Raw genomic sequence first — 17,944 nt, 5'->3', positions numbered from 1 at the left:
GTTTCCTTTGAACTGCTACGGCAATCAAACTGGTCTTGTTGGCCCTCAACTCAATACTTCCAATGGTGTTTCTCTGGGTGTTTCACCTTCTGTGTCATGCAAAGACACATTGGGGAGCTTGATATCCTGATCAAAAGGAGGGAAAACAAAACCAACCAAGTAGTCCTGCCACAGATCAGCCTCTGCAAACCAGACCACAGCATGCTAGATTAGAAGCAGAAAGCAGCAAAGCTCCCTGCAGAACGAACAGCCCCAGATGGTTCAAGCAACAGAGCTGACCTACACACCAAAAAACAAACAAACAAACACCCCAAGGACACAATTGACTTTAAATTCTGGAGCTGACATAACTCCAATTGCAATGTAATACGGTTTAATATCCCCGGACCAATGGCACTTTTAAATATGTGAAAGGATATTTCACACGAAAAACATGTGAAAAGAGGAAGGTTTGTAGATGTGCAAGTGGGCTAATGCATGCAATGTTGCATGTAGAAACAGACACACAACAAAATAGGCTCACTCCATGTAACTGTCATATCTATGTTGATCAGCCCAGATTATTATGTAACCTAGCACATGGCTGCACATTTCCCCTGAATGTAGCCAGGGTTATTAGTATATTAATATTATTGTTCTTTGCAACTAGATTCCTGTTAGGTAGGGTCATATTAATATGGCAATTTTACAGAATCACAGGGCTACTTAGCACTTTATGGTCATGATAGTTAAATTAGAAAAAAGGCATTTGATTAGCTCTCCTTGTGACTTAAAAAAACTTAACTTTGGCTAAATCATGCCCTACACATAAACATACGGCATATGAATGCTACCAACATTTATTTGCAATCATTTTTCATAAAGAAATGCTTCTTAGGGAACCTTGGGTAACAGAAACTCTGTGTGGACTCTTCACTTGGGTGTCAAACACGGGTAAACCTCTGAAATGAATAAAATGCAGAATCGCCCTTAACACAGAAAAATGTTTCCCATACAAAGATAGGCAGCCCTGTTTTATTAACTTTTGTACCACCATCATGGTCCTGCACATATATAATAATAGTGCTGACTTTAATATTTACCAAGAAGCTACAGAAAAGTGCCTAAGTTAAAAAGCCATACAACAATTCTGAATAAATTGCATAATATAAAGAATGAAAGCTACAGAAAATCAAAAGTCATGTGAGTATTCTCAATAGTTGAAAAATAATAAAAAGTGTAGGCATCTGAATTAGTGAAATGCTGGATAATCCTGGAGCACTCCGACATCATTCAGAGCACACCTGTTTTTTGAAAGTACACAGAAGTTAACATAACTTACCAAAACAAATATTTGCATATACCGTATATTTATTTCAACCTAAAATAATATGAAACCATGGCCTGACACTATTTTTTTATTCAATAAAGGGAACAGAACTGGGTCCTGAGTCAATGTTTCTACTCTAGGGACACAAAGGGATTCGTGAGGAATCTGGAGCTGATTTAATTCCCTGCCCTCCCATTTGTCTCTGCAAAATCTAAACCACAATATGTGTCTGCGTGTCAGTTGATTTACAGTGCTTACACATAATTATAATATAAAATTATTGAATGTGCATGGATTGAAGAGGATGTGTAAAACCACTCAGACTATTGCAGGTCATCTGAAAGTACTTTAGGTCAAGCTGAAGATTCCCTACAGTCAATAAGCCTAATATCAGAGTCTTATGTGGTCATTTTCACAACAGGGCATCTGCTTCTCTCACACAGAAGAGTGGAAGAAGAACTTTTTAAAGCGCCGTAATTGAAACAAAACATCCATCTCTTACAGAATGGCAGCTTCAAGATAAACACATGCACCTGTGGACGGAGCACATGCAGGCTCAAGATGCTTAAGCAAGGTATTGCAGTTACCAGGCTCACAACCTATGTAGGATGTGCTTTCCTGTGCACAATGTTATCCCCAGGCTGGGCATGTAAAGCCTGCTTCTACACACAGGTAGAAATTCTAGAAGGCATTTATAAACAATTGATGTTAATTGTATAGCATATCTGCAACAGTATTTGGAAAACCCATGGCAGCATGAATAAAACCAAGCCGCTATTAAACATTTGACCTTGGGCTATCTCATCTACCATAGTCATGAAGGTAACTGAACCATTAGATGTCATAATTAATATGATGAGCTTGCCACTAAAGGTTGAATATATTTCTCTACATAAGGCAGCAAGTTGAAAGAAAGCAGCACTGGTACTTTCCAGTGGAAAGACAGGCATCTTTATCTTTTAAGAAATGCTTCCAAAAGTTTCATTGCTTTAGTCTGGGAAAGGAAAATGTTAATGTTGTAATTTTAGGCAGACATCTCATAGGAAGTGGGGATTTCACTTGTGATGCATTCAATTCATTACATAATTGCCTAGTATGATCAACGGATTTTTAAAACAATTGAAATCTATGTAGTATAAACAGGCACGACAGTAAATCCAACGTAATTTGCAATATGCAATTTTAATTATTAGCTTAATGTGCTCTTTATGCTAGTACAGTTAATACCAAGACTACTGCAAATCTACACTTGTATATATCTTTAATGAGTTAATGTGCTGTTTCTCACCTTTTTCATAAAGAACTATGCAGTATATTGAATGTTTATTTGAACTATGTCTCCATCTAAAGGATTTTAAAGTCCATTGTAATTTTCTTGTACACATATCCCCAAACTGCACATTTACAATTACCCATAAATTCAAGGGAGATTTCAAAGTATGCATGATAGGGATAAATGAATTAATATAGTTTATCAAGTGAGATTTTAGTATCATGGAGCTGGGATCAGTTAGGAACTTGGACCTTAGCAGTTAAGCATGTTTCATATAAACAGTTATGAAAACATTGTTTCACTTCTTCCTATTATTATATACAAGAGAATCCTAGCCAGGTCTTCTCAAAAGTATGTCCTATTGCATTCAATCGGCTAGATAAAAGGGATAGGACTACAGGCCTTAGTTGGGCAGCTCAAACTTATGGCATGACTTCAGAGTCTGAGGGCACAAATGGACTGCCCAGCAGTCATAATAAGGATGGAGACATGCTTTACACGGTCAGCCTCAACCGTGTATTTACACATTCTATTGCTTGTGGGAGCAATATAGCATTTTCGCCCTGAAAGAAGACTGCCCCCAAACATGGCGACTGCCCTGTTTGAAAACTAGCCTTCAGTCATGAGAAAAACACTGCATAAACACAGGAGGTGAGAGCTGAATTGCTCTAAGGGAACTTTATATGGGGGACAGGGAAGTGCAGTGCGTGAATGAGGAACTCTCTGTGGACTACAGCACCAAACAAGTGTAGAAACTGGGACTTCCTTATTTGCATTGCAAAGATAAATGGGGAAGGCACATCACCATCCTTTCTGCATAGAACTGCATCCTAATCAAATATTTGATTTATTAATTTGATAACTACCTTGAGATACTGGAAAAGCTGCAGCTAATTATGATAAACTGAAACCCCTCCCCACAAATGAATAATTTTAAAATAGTGTTCAACTGAGAAACTGTGACCCACACCTGGGCTATATCAGTGGCACCACTGTTTTGTGTTGTAGTTTCTATTTACATTACTAACAGAATGATAAAGAAAGATTGGCAGAAACTTAGGGAGAAGACCAAAATATATAACAGTTGTTTTATTGTCGAGTTTCAGAACTGGGGGCGGTGGTGACAGTTCAAAAACACATAGTGAACTTTTGTAATCAGAGTCAAATATCCCTTTCAATTTCAGCTCAGCTCATAAATACTTTTGACCTATTCTAAGTTGAGTTCCATTCTGTTTCCTTTTCTCAAAGACTGACCTTCTAGAACAGGCATAGGCAAACTCCGTCCCTCCAGATGTTTGGGACTACAATTCCCATCATCGCTGACCATTGGTCCTGTTAGCTAGGGATGATGGAGTCCCAAACATCTGGAGGGCCGAAGTTTGCCTATGCCTGTTCTAGAACGAGTGAAAAGAAAAGAGGCCACAAAGGGGAGGCCCTTAGCAGGCCAAAGAGCTTTATCATTAGGAGAAAGAAACAGAGTAGAAATAAAGTGAAATAAATATTTCTAAATAGAAATATCCCTATCTAGAACACGCTACTGAGGTCCTTCCCTATAACTCAGTATCATCTATGTAATGCACAACAAAGCATGTTTCATTGAGAAGGGGAGTTCCAAAGAAGATGTTCCACAACTGAAGAAGCCCTATTCCTTGTCCCACAAGGCAAACCCCTCTCATTCATTCATTCATTCATTTATTTTTATATATTGCTGTAAAAAGGCAACCATTTTGTATCTAGGCTGAGACAAAAAAAAGATTAATGGTATTTGCTCTTGAACACGTAGTAACACTCAGAAATAAAAGAAAATTTTAAGCCATTAGAAAATTAGTTAAAAATACTACAAAGTAGAACAAAGCATACATATAGGTGGAAAATGTTTCCCTGCCACTTAAAAGTGACGAGACAAGATTGGTCCATCTGTCATAATCAGACAGCAACTTGGTGAATAATGTCATTGATCTGAAGCATTATTACAGACTCTCATGCTGGAATTGATTGGGAAACTGAGATTGTTATGTAGGAGAGGCATTCTATGGGCAAAGGCCTTCTGAGATGATGCATTTTAATTTTCTTTAATGCATATCAGCATGTTAAAGAGGAATAAGAACAGAAAAGGAAGCTTGGTGAATCAAACCAACGATTCACCCAGCCCACCTTTCTGTTTCCTATTCTTGACTCCAGGAAGCACATGAAGGCTCAATACGGCCACTGTGGCTGAAATATAAAGACAACCTCCATGAATTTGGGTATGCTGGGCCAAGGAAATGCTTGACTCAGCCCTCTACATACATGTGCTCCAAGGTACAGATAACTTGCAACTTATTGTGAATGTCAAAATAACCCCTTAGAACCACCCCTGTATGAGTAATCTTACCTTCCGGAGCTAGTGCACTGAATGGGTCTCATCCCCCAAGAAAGGCCTCCTAAACCCCAGTAAGTGAGGTGGAAAGCTTAAAAACTATTTCCGCACTGGGAATATCCTGTGCAAAAATAGCTTTTTAAGTTCTCCGCTTTCCTTATGTTCAGTTTGTGTGATTTCAACCGGCCATCCATCAGATGCATAAAGCTGAAATTGTGTAAGTTAAATGTGCCCAAGCTGCAAGTTACCTGTACTCATAAATGCTTCTAACTGCAGCAACCATTTTACACGCACCCAACTGACACATGTCCGCCTACACAGGGGTCTTTCTGGACTCAGAAGAAGGCAGAATGGTGGCAGAACAGGGTGGGCTTATGTGTAATCTGCCAACGCGTGCAAGGATCAGGAACTGAACCCCTGTGCAAAATGGTAGCTGCCTGTACATAATTATTATCTACCATCTATTAACTGGACTTCAGCTAGTCACTTATTGCTGTGTTTTATAAAATTAGACCAATACTCTTTAATAAATATGCATTTGTTATTTGATCTGCATACAGCACTGTTTTTCTGCCAACAAGAGCCATATATTCTCATGTGCTTTTAGTTTCCCCTTGCACTTCCAAGTCTAGATTGTGTTGCCTTGCCACTTTCAGCGCTGTTGGGTTCCCAGACTCTGCCCTGAACCCCACCCATTGTCCCCATTTTCATCAGAGAAGTGCTGGAAGGAGGTACATGCCAAGATTTTATGTTCTGGCATCCACAACTTTGCACCCGGTCTCTGGTGTTTTCCACAGTTTCCTTGGGATTTTAAAAAGGATGGCAGCAATTCATGAAAGGTCCTCATATTTACAGAGTCTCTTGTTTGGATGTTCAACTTCTTATTATGGTGAGGAGTGTGGTAGAACTGCAAAGCCTAAGAGGCAATCACTTAATGTCTCTCCAGGGGTGAACCAGCACCCAAATAGGCTTATTGCTTAAATTCGACTTCAAAGTTCTGCCTCCACGAAGAGAAGGGTCTTCTGCCCTCTGCCCCCACAGCAAAAAAGTTTAAGAGACACTTACCGTATCACGTTGTCTATTATCTTTCCCTGAAATAATCAGGAAGTAATTCCACACCAACAGTAGCAACAGTGTCAGAGGAATCATGTACAGCTCAAAATTCCAGGTCACAAAGAGGAAGAGCTGGAACCAAAGAGAACGACAAGGTATTTAGATTTCCTTGAATGACAATATGCAAAATAGAGCATTATACACAATAATTTCCCATTTCTGGCACAGAAAAAACATGTCCTTAAATCTGTTGCTTTCAGCAGTTCTTACACAGGGCAACCACTTTATCTCAGGCAAAAAGAAAAAATTGATACTTTTCAAAGCCTAGAGTTTAGACACCGTTTCTCTCATAGCAACAGAGCCATCTGTGAATTTTGTAATTTTGGCAAAGAAGTGTCCCAAAGCTTTAAGGACTCACGCAAGACAATGTTTTCAATGTTACTAACATTAGTAGCAGCAGCAGCAGCTTGCCACCATGATCCTTCCAAGGATTCATGTGAGGGCAGTCAAGTATTGAGAAACTTACAGGCTTCTTGGGAAGTGTACTTTAAGCAGTGCTGGTTCAGAAGTCAACAGGAACAACTGAGACCAGCATTTGGAGTACTACTGGGATAGGAAAATAGCTTTGGAGCCCTAACAACTGAGCTTGGATAACAAAGCAGGCACTAGGCAAATAAAACTTGAGCCTTCTGTAGCCACATTAACACTAAAGAGATTATAAATGTTACAGTTCATTTGTTCACGTGAGCTGATATAAGGAATCTTTTCAGAAGTGAAACAAGGCACAAGTATTTGAAAACAAATATAGTCCCCTCCCCAGTTCACTGTAATTAAGAACAGATCAGTCGATTAACAAAGATAATAGCTACCAATCGCACAGTAGACTTAAAGAAGCAGACTTAAAAGAAATGTTTACTTGTGTTAAAAACATATTTTCATGAAAAAACCCACGAGGCAGATTCATTTTATTTTATTTTAAAATATTACTGCTTAATATATAAATTTCTGTAAGTGGTGTACAGCAAATGAGAAAATGTAAGTATTACAAGCATATACCAACACTATCTTAGAAGATATTCTTCTGCCTCTTTTTCAGAGAAGGCCTCTTAACATGGTGCCTGCCATGCATCTTATTTAAGGGTGACTTTTATTTATATGCAAGTTTCTGCAGATATAATCAATGAATCCATCTATTAAAACTTATGGATAATTAATTGATATGTGGGAAGTGACATAACACCTCTGCAATGGTATAAAGCAGATTATAATCCTAAAATTATACTACTGTTTATGAGACAAAATTGGAGGACATCTCTTGATAGGGATGATGCCTCCTTGGACAATGCTTTCAATACGAAGGTTCTCCAAAACACTGAGAGGAACAAGGAATGGGGGTGGGGGGCAGAGGAAGCCTGCCTTGGCTTAGGAAACTGCTCTGGTATGTCCCTTGTCAAGGAATATCCTCCGGGCTCATCTCACAAAAATGAAAACATGCTCTTACTATGAATTTCTGTTTGGAGATCTAGTATGTTCCACCCTCTACTCCTGCCTCTACTGACAATCTTGATGAGTGTGGGCTATGCCTTCTGTTGCTGCCTCACATACTGTTAGGGCTTCCTTTCCCTTCCTTAGGTTTTTGCTCCTTAATTGAGATTTCTGTCTTTTCTTGTTAGGGAAAGTTCTTTTGTTACTTCTGTCTCCTTTGTTAGTTCCCCGTTTTCTTTCCTGTTATCCGTAGCGTTGTAACAGTTAGGTTCCAGTCATCAATGTGGTTCCAGCTGAATAATCGTTTAGGGGTCGGGGAGTTGTCCACTCTGCTAGTTGGTCTGGTGAAAGAGGATTCCTCCTCCTCCTAGAGAGGAGGCAAAAGGCCTGCCTGATCTTTCCAGTAGAATGCATCATCTCTATCAAGGAATGTCCTCCACCCTTATTTCCAAACAGAAATTCACAGTCAATATTGCTGTTGCTGTTGTTGTTGTTAACCCACTCTTCACTGAATTGTTCAATTCCACATTGGGTAACAACACAATAAATAATAATAAATATAACAATTGGAAATTGCAGAGTTTGGAGAAAATGAAGGATAAAGTGCGAGACTGGTTACATTACGCTCAGATTAAAGAAGTTTTTAAAAATGACAAAAAGCTAGGGTTCCAGGTGGAGAAATCGAAGTTGGAAACAGAATTGTTAGAGCCAAAAACTAAGGTTTTATCAAGAATGTATAACTTGCTGCTGAAATGGAATACACAAGACGAAATGGTTAAATCGGTTATGATAAAGTGGGCTCAGGATATTGGGCATAATATTATGTTTGAGGACTGGGAAAGGTTGTGGATCACTGGGCTGAACTTCACTGCATGTAATGCTTTGAAGGAAAATGTAATGAAAATGATATATAGATGGTACATGACCCCAGTTAAACTTGCCAAAATATACCATTTGTCTGATAATAAATGTTGGAAATGTAAAGAACATGAAGGAACATTCTTTCACCTCTGGTGGACTTGCCCTAAAGTGAAGGCCTTCTGGGAAATGATTTATAATGAGTTGAAAAAGGTATTTAAGTATACCTTTACTAAGAAACCAGAGGCCTTCCTTCTGGGCATTGTCGGCCAGAAGGTGTTAAAGAAGGACCGAACATTTTTTATGTATGCAACAACGGCAGCAAGGATACTTATTGCCAAGAGCTGGAAAACTCAAGATCTACCCACACTGGAAGAATGGCAGATGCAGCTGATGGACTATATGCAACTGGCCGAGATGACTGGCAGAATCCGAGACCTGGGAGAAGAGAGGGTTGAAGAAGACTGGAAGAAATTCAAGATTTATCTACAAAAGTATTGTAATTTGGTCGAATGCTAAGAAGGATGCTAGATCATAAATAATCGCCTACCACTGAATTAGATTGAATTTGACGATAAGCGAGATTGAGGGAAACATAAAATTTGTGGAGAATAGATTAAATTAACTGAACAAAATTTAAGAATATAAACAAGATGATAAATTGCTGGGAAAAATTGATAACGATGTAAGTGGGAGTGGGAGACGCGAGGGAGTCCAAAGAAGTTCTGAAAAATGTGTTATGATCCATGTTATATTGTTTATTATTTTTGCATTTTGTATTCTAAAAAATTTCAATAAATATTTAAAAAAAAAAAAATAATAATAAATATAAACAGAAAAAATACAAAACATACAGAACCCATAAAAACAAGACCAATAAATTAAAAAATTAACAGCTACGTTTAAAAAAAGAAAACTCAATGCACAGATGACTTGCCTCCTCATGAGCAGTCATGCTTCACCCTTTTCAGTTATTACCATAAAGTAGACCATAACCTATGAAGCAAATAGGCGTTTAAAAAAGAAGGGAGTGTAACTGCTATATCCTTTATAACACTATGGAAACGTAGGCATAATGTGGTAGTCTGGGTTCAGATTCATTTTATTATATTTCTGGGAACCAATGATCACATAATTCTAATAGTTTTAGAACATCCAAAATAATCCACACCAAGCCCGAGTCCAAAATAAAACCATACATGCTAAAATGTATAAAATGGAAAAAATGTATAAAATGTATAAAATGTATAAAATGTATAAAATGTGGGAGTCTAGACTCACAAAAAACACCCTTTAATTCTTAAAATTGTAGAATGATTCTTGTCCAGCCATTTTAAACACACCTGTGCAAATAGAAAGCTACCTTGTTTTTAATAAGAGATAAATACACAGGACTGCATTGTTGCTGGGCAACCTAAGATTTCAACTTTAAATGAAGGATCACAACCAATGGAGAAAGAGCTAATAATAAAAGATGCATCATTTTCATATATTTAATTACAACATCTTTGAGAGAAAAAATGAAATGAAATTGATGCTGAAACCATCCACACAAAGCACTTGATTCAATTTTCTGTGAGATTAGTATCAGCTTTTTTTTAGAATTTGTGCTCCTTTCTTGCAGCTACATCAGTAAACCTGGTGATGATCATGCAGTCAAACCAGATATGATTATACAGTGACATCACTGGGGACAAACAATGCCTGGAGTACAGGGGGAGGGAATAACAGCTCATCTGGGACTCCGGGTGGAAACGTTTTGATGCATGGCGCAGCCGTGGTGGGTCCAGGTAGGCCTTCATCATCTGGTGTAGCAAGGGGAGGAGATGGTTACCAGCTACCATTCACCCCCGGCCACAACGATCCTCTCAGGTATGGGTGGGCAGCACCCACAGAGCCAATCAGTGGCAGGGGCTTGGGAGCTGTGCACAGCCTGTGCTTGGCCTATTTAAGGTGGCAGCCAAGTGCAGGTCACCCTCTTGGCTATTTGTGGGGCGGGGGAACAATGCCTGAACGCAGTACAGGAGGAAGGAAGGAATTCCTTTTGCAGAGGCACCTGAGCTGACATTCCATCCAGCCACTATCCCATGGCAGTGGCTGCAAGCTCCTCTCTGGGAGCCTGCATGTGTCATGCAAACTAGGCCTTAACATAATTCTGTCAGCTCAACCCACCCACCTTGATACCTGGAGACTATAGTGGCAATTTTTGCACCTCTGAAAATGTCTCTATTGTGAGATTTTTCTAAAGTACTAAAAAAAGTGTAGAATAAGTGACATAGTCTTGTGGCACCTTAAAGACTTAATGGAACGTGCAGTGGAATAGCTTTAGCATAATTCTCATTGGATTAAGAAGGTTCTTGCCTATGTTCAAAGCAAAAAGATCTTAGTCACTTACAGCAAAAAACATATTCCTCTATCAAAGTTCGTGCTACAGTTAAGTGTGGTAGGAGTACATCACCTTCATAGACCTGATGGAGGCCTTTGACCTTGTCAGCCAAAAATGACTCTTCATACTGCTCAATAAGACAGGATGCCCACCTAAGCTCCACAATATAATTGTGTCCTTCCACGAGAACATCCATGGTATCTTCCAATATGATACTCCGATGCCTTCTCTATAAAGAGTGCTGTGAAACAGAGCTGTGTTTCTGCTCCAACTCTCTTTGGCATATACTTTGCCTTGTTGCTCTGTTTTGCCTTCAGCTCAACTGAAGATGGTGTGTACTTCCATTCAAGGAACAACGGGGGTCTGTTCAACCTGGCACAGTATTTACAGCGCACTTCCAGGAAGCTCTACAGCCCAAGGGGTAGATTATTTTGTTTCCCTGGATTCCACCATAACCAGCAACTTCTCCATCAACGCTGAGCTGGACAAGCATATTGTCAAGGCAGTCAACAGCAGTGGCTCACCTCTCCAAGGGGGTTGGGGAGAATGTGATGCTAACAACCAATACCAAGGTAAAGGTCTACCATGCTTGTGTGTTGAGCACACACTGCTTTATGGAAGTCAGACAAGGAATTAGTGATACAGAAAGCTGCACCATTAATTTGGGCTGCAGATAGAGACTTTTCCTTCCTCTTTTTGTGTACAATGCAATCCTCAGTTGAGGGGGAGCGAAGTGTCTCAGAGATCATCATCATTATGTGAATATTTACAGATTTCTCTGTTAAATATGCTGTTTTCACTTCTGTCTGACTTTTGCCAATATGAAAGTTACTACAGTGGCATGAATTTTTCATCGGTAATTCGTGGACTGCTAATGTGATGCTTGTATCTACAGACTCTGGGGCTTGCATTGTGGAATTGTCAGTATTTTCAAAGCAAAGTCAGAGCACTTTCATCTTTAACTTCTATAAAATGATGTGAAATGTCTTTACACGATTATAAGTGGGAAAAGGGAAGGGGTGGGAACCCAAATTTATATTAAAACAAGAAATTCTGCAAAACTTCTAGGGCCTTAGCTAAAAGCAGACTTCACTGATGTTGACAAATCTGCCAAGGTAAATTTGTTTTGATTAGGTGGCTCCATCAACTTTGCAGTTCTTCATGTGGAATATCTCCAGTTAATGTTTCATACTAAAATTGGATAAGCCGAAGAACATCAAATGAATCCTGCCTAATACTGGAAGGAAATTTTATGTGTTTAGTTGTAACATAATGGCCGCTTACCCTGCTCCAGTGGACAGTGGCTGCAAACCCTCGCGGGCTGCCCTCCATTCCCAGGGCTGCAAGGAGTCAAGTCCCAGGAACCAGCTGTTGCAAATTCCCTGTCTGATCGCATTGCAGGGTGGGATAGCCCTCCTAGTCTAAAGTTTAAACTGGCCAATCATAAGCAGCCGATTGGACAGAGTCTGGCCAGTGGACCTGAGCATGGAAGTTCTTGATCTGGCCCACTGGCTAAGGATAAAAGCCGACTGCGCCTAGTGCTTGAAGCTCACGTTGGATCTAACTTTCTTCTTGACTAAGCCAAGATCACATGCCTTAATTGACAACATCAGGTATAAGACAAGCATGAACTTTTCATGTAAGGTTTAGTGTTTAATATTGCAAACCAGAAGTATTCTGTATGTGTTTTTTTTTTAAAGGTTTCATTCTGTTCCACTTGCTATCAATATTTAAACTAAAGTTGCAGTTTTAATAAACTGCATTTATTTTATTCTTAAACTTTTCATAGAGTTTTAGATGGCTGCCAGCTTCTATATAACGAAGCGCAATATAACACTTGATACATACATGTAACCTTTCATTATTGTGAAGTCTGAAGGGGAAAGTGGCTACCATGTTTAAAGAAAAAGTGCATTGGAACACGACTTGAAATGGGGTGAGATTAAATACTTTCCAAATTTCAAATATTCCTCCTATATCTTCTCGTGCCACCTGTAGCTACCTGTTTTGAAAAAGATAGATAAATCTTTGTTTACAACAAATTGATAATTTCTATAGCTCCCTGCTTTGGAGAGAGGAAAAATACTGGTTCAATGACAAAAGTTACCAAGTTATCAAAATTTCAGAGTTTTTGTGTGTTGGAATCCGTTTGTCTCTGGAGACAATAGAGGAGTCCATCTTTGGGGGTGAAGTCAAACTGTTGGAGAGTTACAGCACCTGCTGTGGCTGTAGTGACCAATACGGGAGAGACATGCTTTGTTGCACTGGGGCAAATGAGCTCTTTATAAGTAAGATGTCAGAGGATAAGCCATCATACTGGATGGTGCCATGCATGTTCTTGTGGAAGGACACAACCATGTTGTGTATTGCTGTTCTGGCAGTGTTAATCCGAGGCCACACTTTCTGCTTTGTGCCATGGGTTCTCTTGATATACTCCTTGATACAATCTTAACATTTACATAAAAAAACACTCAATTTTCATATGCATATGGTTGGATAAGAGTCTATTAAGATATGCTCATCACAGCAATTTCAGGTAGATGATTTCTTCAAAGAGTAAGTGATCTTTCATACTAAGTTGACAAACATTTTAAAGAATCCAAGTAGAATACACACATTGCAGTCAACGTGGCACTTAACTGCAGTTCAACACTCATTTACTCACTCAGATTTACAGTCCCAACCAAGAGGAGCTGGCATTATTTTTCATGGTAGAAATACATTAGTATCAAATTGCAGCTGGCTTGCATTAATGACTGGATCAAATAATGTCTAAGTAGTAAAGGTTTCAGGTTCATTGAAGCTTATCTCTTTTTAGTACTCAATTTCCCCCAACAGAGTTGCCAACTGTTTCTTGGGCCTTTGTCTTGGTCATTTTACCTAGCAGACCATTCTGTACATTAATTATTTGCTAAACGAACACATTACTCTTATAGCCCATTCTCAATTTGTTTTTTGCTTTATTATTATGTACGCCCTGAAAGTCAAGTTATATTTTCAATGTAGTGCTGATGTGAGGGGTAATCACAATCTATAAGAAGTTATTATGTAATTCAATTATGTCCCTATTAAGCTTTCGGAAAAACCCTCTCATTATCCATGGCTTTCAGGTTGGAGAGCTTTCTGATTCTTTGTGGCTTGTAAAGTTCCTTAACAATTGTCCAACAAAGTTACAAAACTTAAGTGCTCTCTTTAATTTAGAAGGATCCTGATGCAAAGCAACATTTTAGGTGTTTTTTAAAAGAGCACTTTCAACAAATTGGCGGCACTTTTGTATTCAAGAAAGTAATTGTTTTATGGCATCATACACTGATTTAGTTCCAAATTACAAAAAAGATAGTTTCAGGTAAAATAAAAAGCTGCAAGTCATGAGCACAAATCTGTAAGCTTTAGCCTCCAATTTTCAGATTCATTCCTGGGGGTGGACATGCTTGAACAGATTCTTCTGGCTCTGAATGCTTACTTGGACATTCCATTTGAAACTCATGTAAGGTGCTTCCAATTAAATTGTGTTTAATTTTTACTTACAGCATTTATTGTTTGCTTAATGTAAAAAATAGTGTATGCCTTGGATTGGTCTGTTGAGTCATTTAGGTATTAAAACAGGGCCTGCGTTAGCATTGAGTCAGAGAATATTAACTTTGCAAGTCACTGATTCAGTCAACGGCTGCAAATAACTTCAGTTTTGGTGGCATACAAGTTTTCACACAAAAGCATTTGCTTTTTAAATACTTTACTATTCAAGAATGTCACCTCTCAAATTACTGTTTCGATGCTGGAGTTAATTTCTACATCTGCTTACTTGACATTTCAACATATGTTGGCAAATATTCTTTACAATAATAAAGCAGAAAAAACTAGAACCCTTTTACATGCTACATATAAGGGGCACATTAGCAAAGAATTTGACTCAGAACTACACGGCAGTACATTTAGCCAGTTCTGTCCAATTCTGCAGCTAAATTTATATGGAATATGTTCTTTATAAAAATACAGCTAGACAACTCTGTTCCTCCTCCCTCTTCCCTCCCATCATGGAACTCAGGGTGGCATGTTTTGGATGATACTTCCAGGATCTTGCCAGTCACTGGGGAATAGCAGCAGGAGAATGCAGTGGTGCTCATGCCTTGCTTGTGGGTTTCCCACAGGCTGGCTAGTTGCTGTGGGGAACAGGATGCTGAACTAGATGGGGCTTTGGTCTGATCCTGCAGGATTCTTCTCATCTGATTACACAGACCTAGACCTACTTATCTGTCAGGGACTGGGCAAAGGAGCGGGAGGACACCACCTCCCCAGCCTGAACCTTCAAGAGAAGAGAAAGACAGTATAGATTTACAACAGTGGTGTGTGGGAGGTCACAGCTCAGAGACTGCAGAGGGGAAAAGATAGGAAATATTGGGAGAGGAGCAGGAAGAAGAAGAAGCACCAGGGGAGAGACAGCTGACAGACTCAGCATCTTTAGAAAGCATTCCAGACCTGCCCTCTCCCAGAACCCGGAGGGCATTGAAAGTAGGAGAACAGAAAGCTCAGAGGCAGAAAGCACAGATCAGCCAACGTAGGGATGACATATAATAGAAGAAACGGAGGGGGAGGGGTTTTACTCAGAGCAACGCCATTACTGTGAGAGGCCCTTTTTCTGAGCCTCTCTCTGTGGATATTGAATAAAATACTTGGTAAGAACTCTCCTTGTTTATCTAATTCTTGGCTGCCAACTGTGGGAGGGATCTGATTCCCTGACATTATCTGTAGGAATTTGACTGAGATCTCTTGATATGCTCCCCCTCCCCCGCATTACCTGTACATTCTCTGGACTGCACAGTCTGACTAGACTGTCAATGGTTTTCTTATTCCTTGATTAGTTCACACTATTTACTTAGCACAAACTTCAGAGAAACATACTTTGGGGAAGACGACTAGATGATACAAGAAATGTGTTATTGGATGTTTTGTTTTAAAGTAGTCATGGGAGGGGGCAATGAGGATTAAGACGATATATGGGCGATGAACCTTCACTCTTAAATCCCCACCCCAAACTTGCTTCTTGAAGTTTCTGTTTGCCCCATGAATAGCAGCAACGCTCCAGAAACAAATAGCGGCTGGTGGCAGGAAATTCATATGGTCCCAATCAGGGTCACTCTGATTGTCTTCCATTTCCTTTTTAAATGCAAATATGTATTTCTCCTAGTAAGTCTTTGGATTAAGCTAAATTATGTCCAGAATTGGAAATTCTACATTGCTTACAAATGATTTCCAGTTTTCATCTCTTCACATTACAGAATAAAACAATTAAGGCAGTTAAAGAGCTGTACAAGGATCATCTTGGAACAGCAACAAACGTTCATTTTACAAGCCATGTAGCTTGTATTGTGTATATTCAGATGTATAAAAAGCAAAGGACTCAGAGTTTTGAAAAATCTCAGCTGTGGCTGGGAGAGATGGCTTGGATTCCAGGGCTGCACTGCTGTGGGCGGGACAAGCCCCTCTTGAAATGACCATGCTGTAAGATCTGGACTCCCTCCATGTGCACTGAAGGTGTAATTAGGTGAATAAACTACATTTCTTAAAGCTATGACAGTCTCTGCCGTGTCTCAATTCTCCAAAGGAACACAGACCCTGGGTGAGTGCCTGGAATCCCCTGGAATCTTGCAAAGAGTGGAGGTGGCGCCCAACTTTTGTAACAATCTGAATGGAAAGAGTGCAGCACCAAGTACCCAAGCCCACTCCCTTACCTGTGAGTTTGAAATATGTTATGCCCCCAAAACTAGTTTAGCTTGAGGACACTGTCCCACATCATTTCACCCATCCCTGGTGTATGAAAGGGGTTGTGTGTGAAAAATGTTGATTTTAGAGCTTTTGAAGCAACTGAAAAAGCAGTTGAAAGGGAACCTGTGATATGATGTAAAGGCTTAGCTACACTTCTTGGAACAGCTGTCAAAACACCTTTTGATTCTGTGCTTCTGCGTGGCTTCCTGTACTATTATTTATAGGTCGCCTCTCTTTCCAAAGGCAACTGAGGCAACATACAATATTAAAACCTCTCAACTAATGCCAGGAGGAAGGTTCCTTCAGCAGCTCACATTCAGGTAATCCCTACAGGATGGTAACCCAGACTGGTGAACTTGCCAGAGCAGTAGATATTAGAGCCTACATATTTAATGTCTGTGTTGCACAAAACATCTTAGAAGTGCAAAGTACAGTTGGCTGAGACTCCAATCATGCTAGGGAGTCTGACGGGCAGAGGTGGGGATTCAAACTCTTCCTCCTAGTGTTGTTCTGATGAAAAATGCCCTGCCCCCACTGCAATGAAGGGATTCACGCAATTCCCTACATGGAAGCTACTTCTGTGTAGAAAATTCAACATGCATGATGCCGGGTGATCACAGTTCAATATAAGGTAGCTCTATAGTGTCAGAGATAGAGGAAAACAATCTAGAGATTCTTGCAAAACAGGAAATATAAATGGCTAGCCCCAGTTGGAAATCTGAACTACACGAATAGCATTGAAACTTGTACAATTTATGTTGGAGGCAATAAAATCAGTGATGAATGCAGCAATATAGTACAATTGCCCAAGAACCAGGTTCTTTTAGTTTTTTGAATATTTACATTGTTTCAGATATGCACCTAGAGATTTACCTGCAGCTTAAAAAAAAAGATGTAGAAAGCACAGAAACATAACACAAGCGAAATTCTACTGATAGAATGTATGTTCCATCAAAGTGCATTGTGAAATATTCTAATGAAAATATACTGCCATGCTAATACACTAATCAAACTGTGTATCTATAGCGTCAAAAGCGCCTCTTCTAAATCATACTACTATTCCATATATTTTAGTCATATATTATTCAACATGAACAAATGTAGAATTACACACATGCATACACAGTGTCCTGACTAGATGTACTAAATTGAAATGTTTCAGTCATGAGATATTTTTATCATGTTTCACAAAGTTGGTGTAGAGGAAAAGAAAATTACTGAAAACAGTCTCAAAGTATACACAACACATGCAATTATATTTTAATTGAATCTGTTCTCTATAAATCTAATTAAACTAGAAATGAGGACTTTATGCTGGGATTCTCACAACAAATTTCTAAAATCCCCGTTCTTGGTTTTGCTCTCAGTTTAATCAGTCAGACCCTCCCAAAACCAACACAGATTTATTCTGAAAGACAGATTTTGAGCCCAGTAACAATTTTACTATCAACGATTTGT

At 39.3% G+C, this 17,944-nt stretch overlaps 1 protein-coding gene across 14 annotated transcripts in view; it reads right to left on the bottom strand.

The window, feature by feature from the left end:
* MCTP1 (multiple C2 and transmembrane domain containing 1) overlaps window positions 1-17,944 on the bottom strand; it is a 187,388-nt gene that overhangs the window by 28,917 nt on the left and 140,527 nt on the right. For 13 of the 14 annotated variants that reach the window (XM_079995387.1, XM_079995384.1, XM_079995386.1 and 10 more), the window contains one exon: window positions 6,007-6,126. In XM_079995387.1, coding sequence (XP_079851513.1) covers window positions 6,007-6,126 — 120 coding nt within the window. Of the gene's footprint in view, window positions 1-6,006; window positions 6,127-12,674; window positions 12,726-17,944 lie in introns of those variants that run through there. The other variant, XM_079995380.1, reaches the window with a different exon arrangement.

The sequence above is a fragment of the Podarcis cretensis genome (assembly GCF_951804945.1).
Source record: "Podarcis cretensis genome assembly, chromosome: 11".
Lineage (NCBI taxonomy): Eukaryota > Metazoa > Chordata > Lepidosauria > Squamata > Lacertidae > Podarcis > Podarcis cretensis.
The sequence above is the reverse complement of the archived record's forward strand: the minus strand, read 5'-3'. Positions and strand labels throughout refer to the sequence as shown.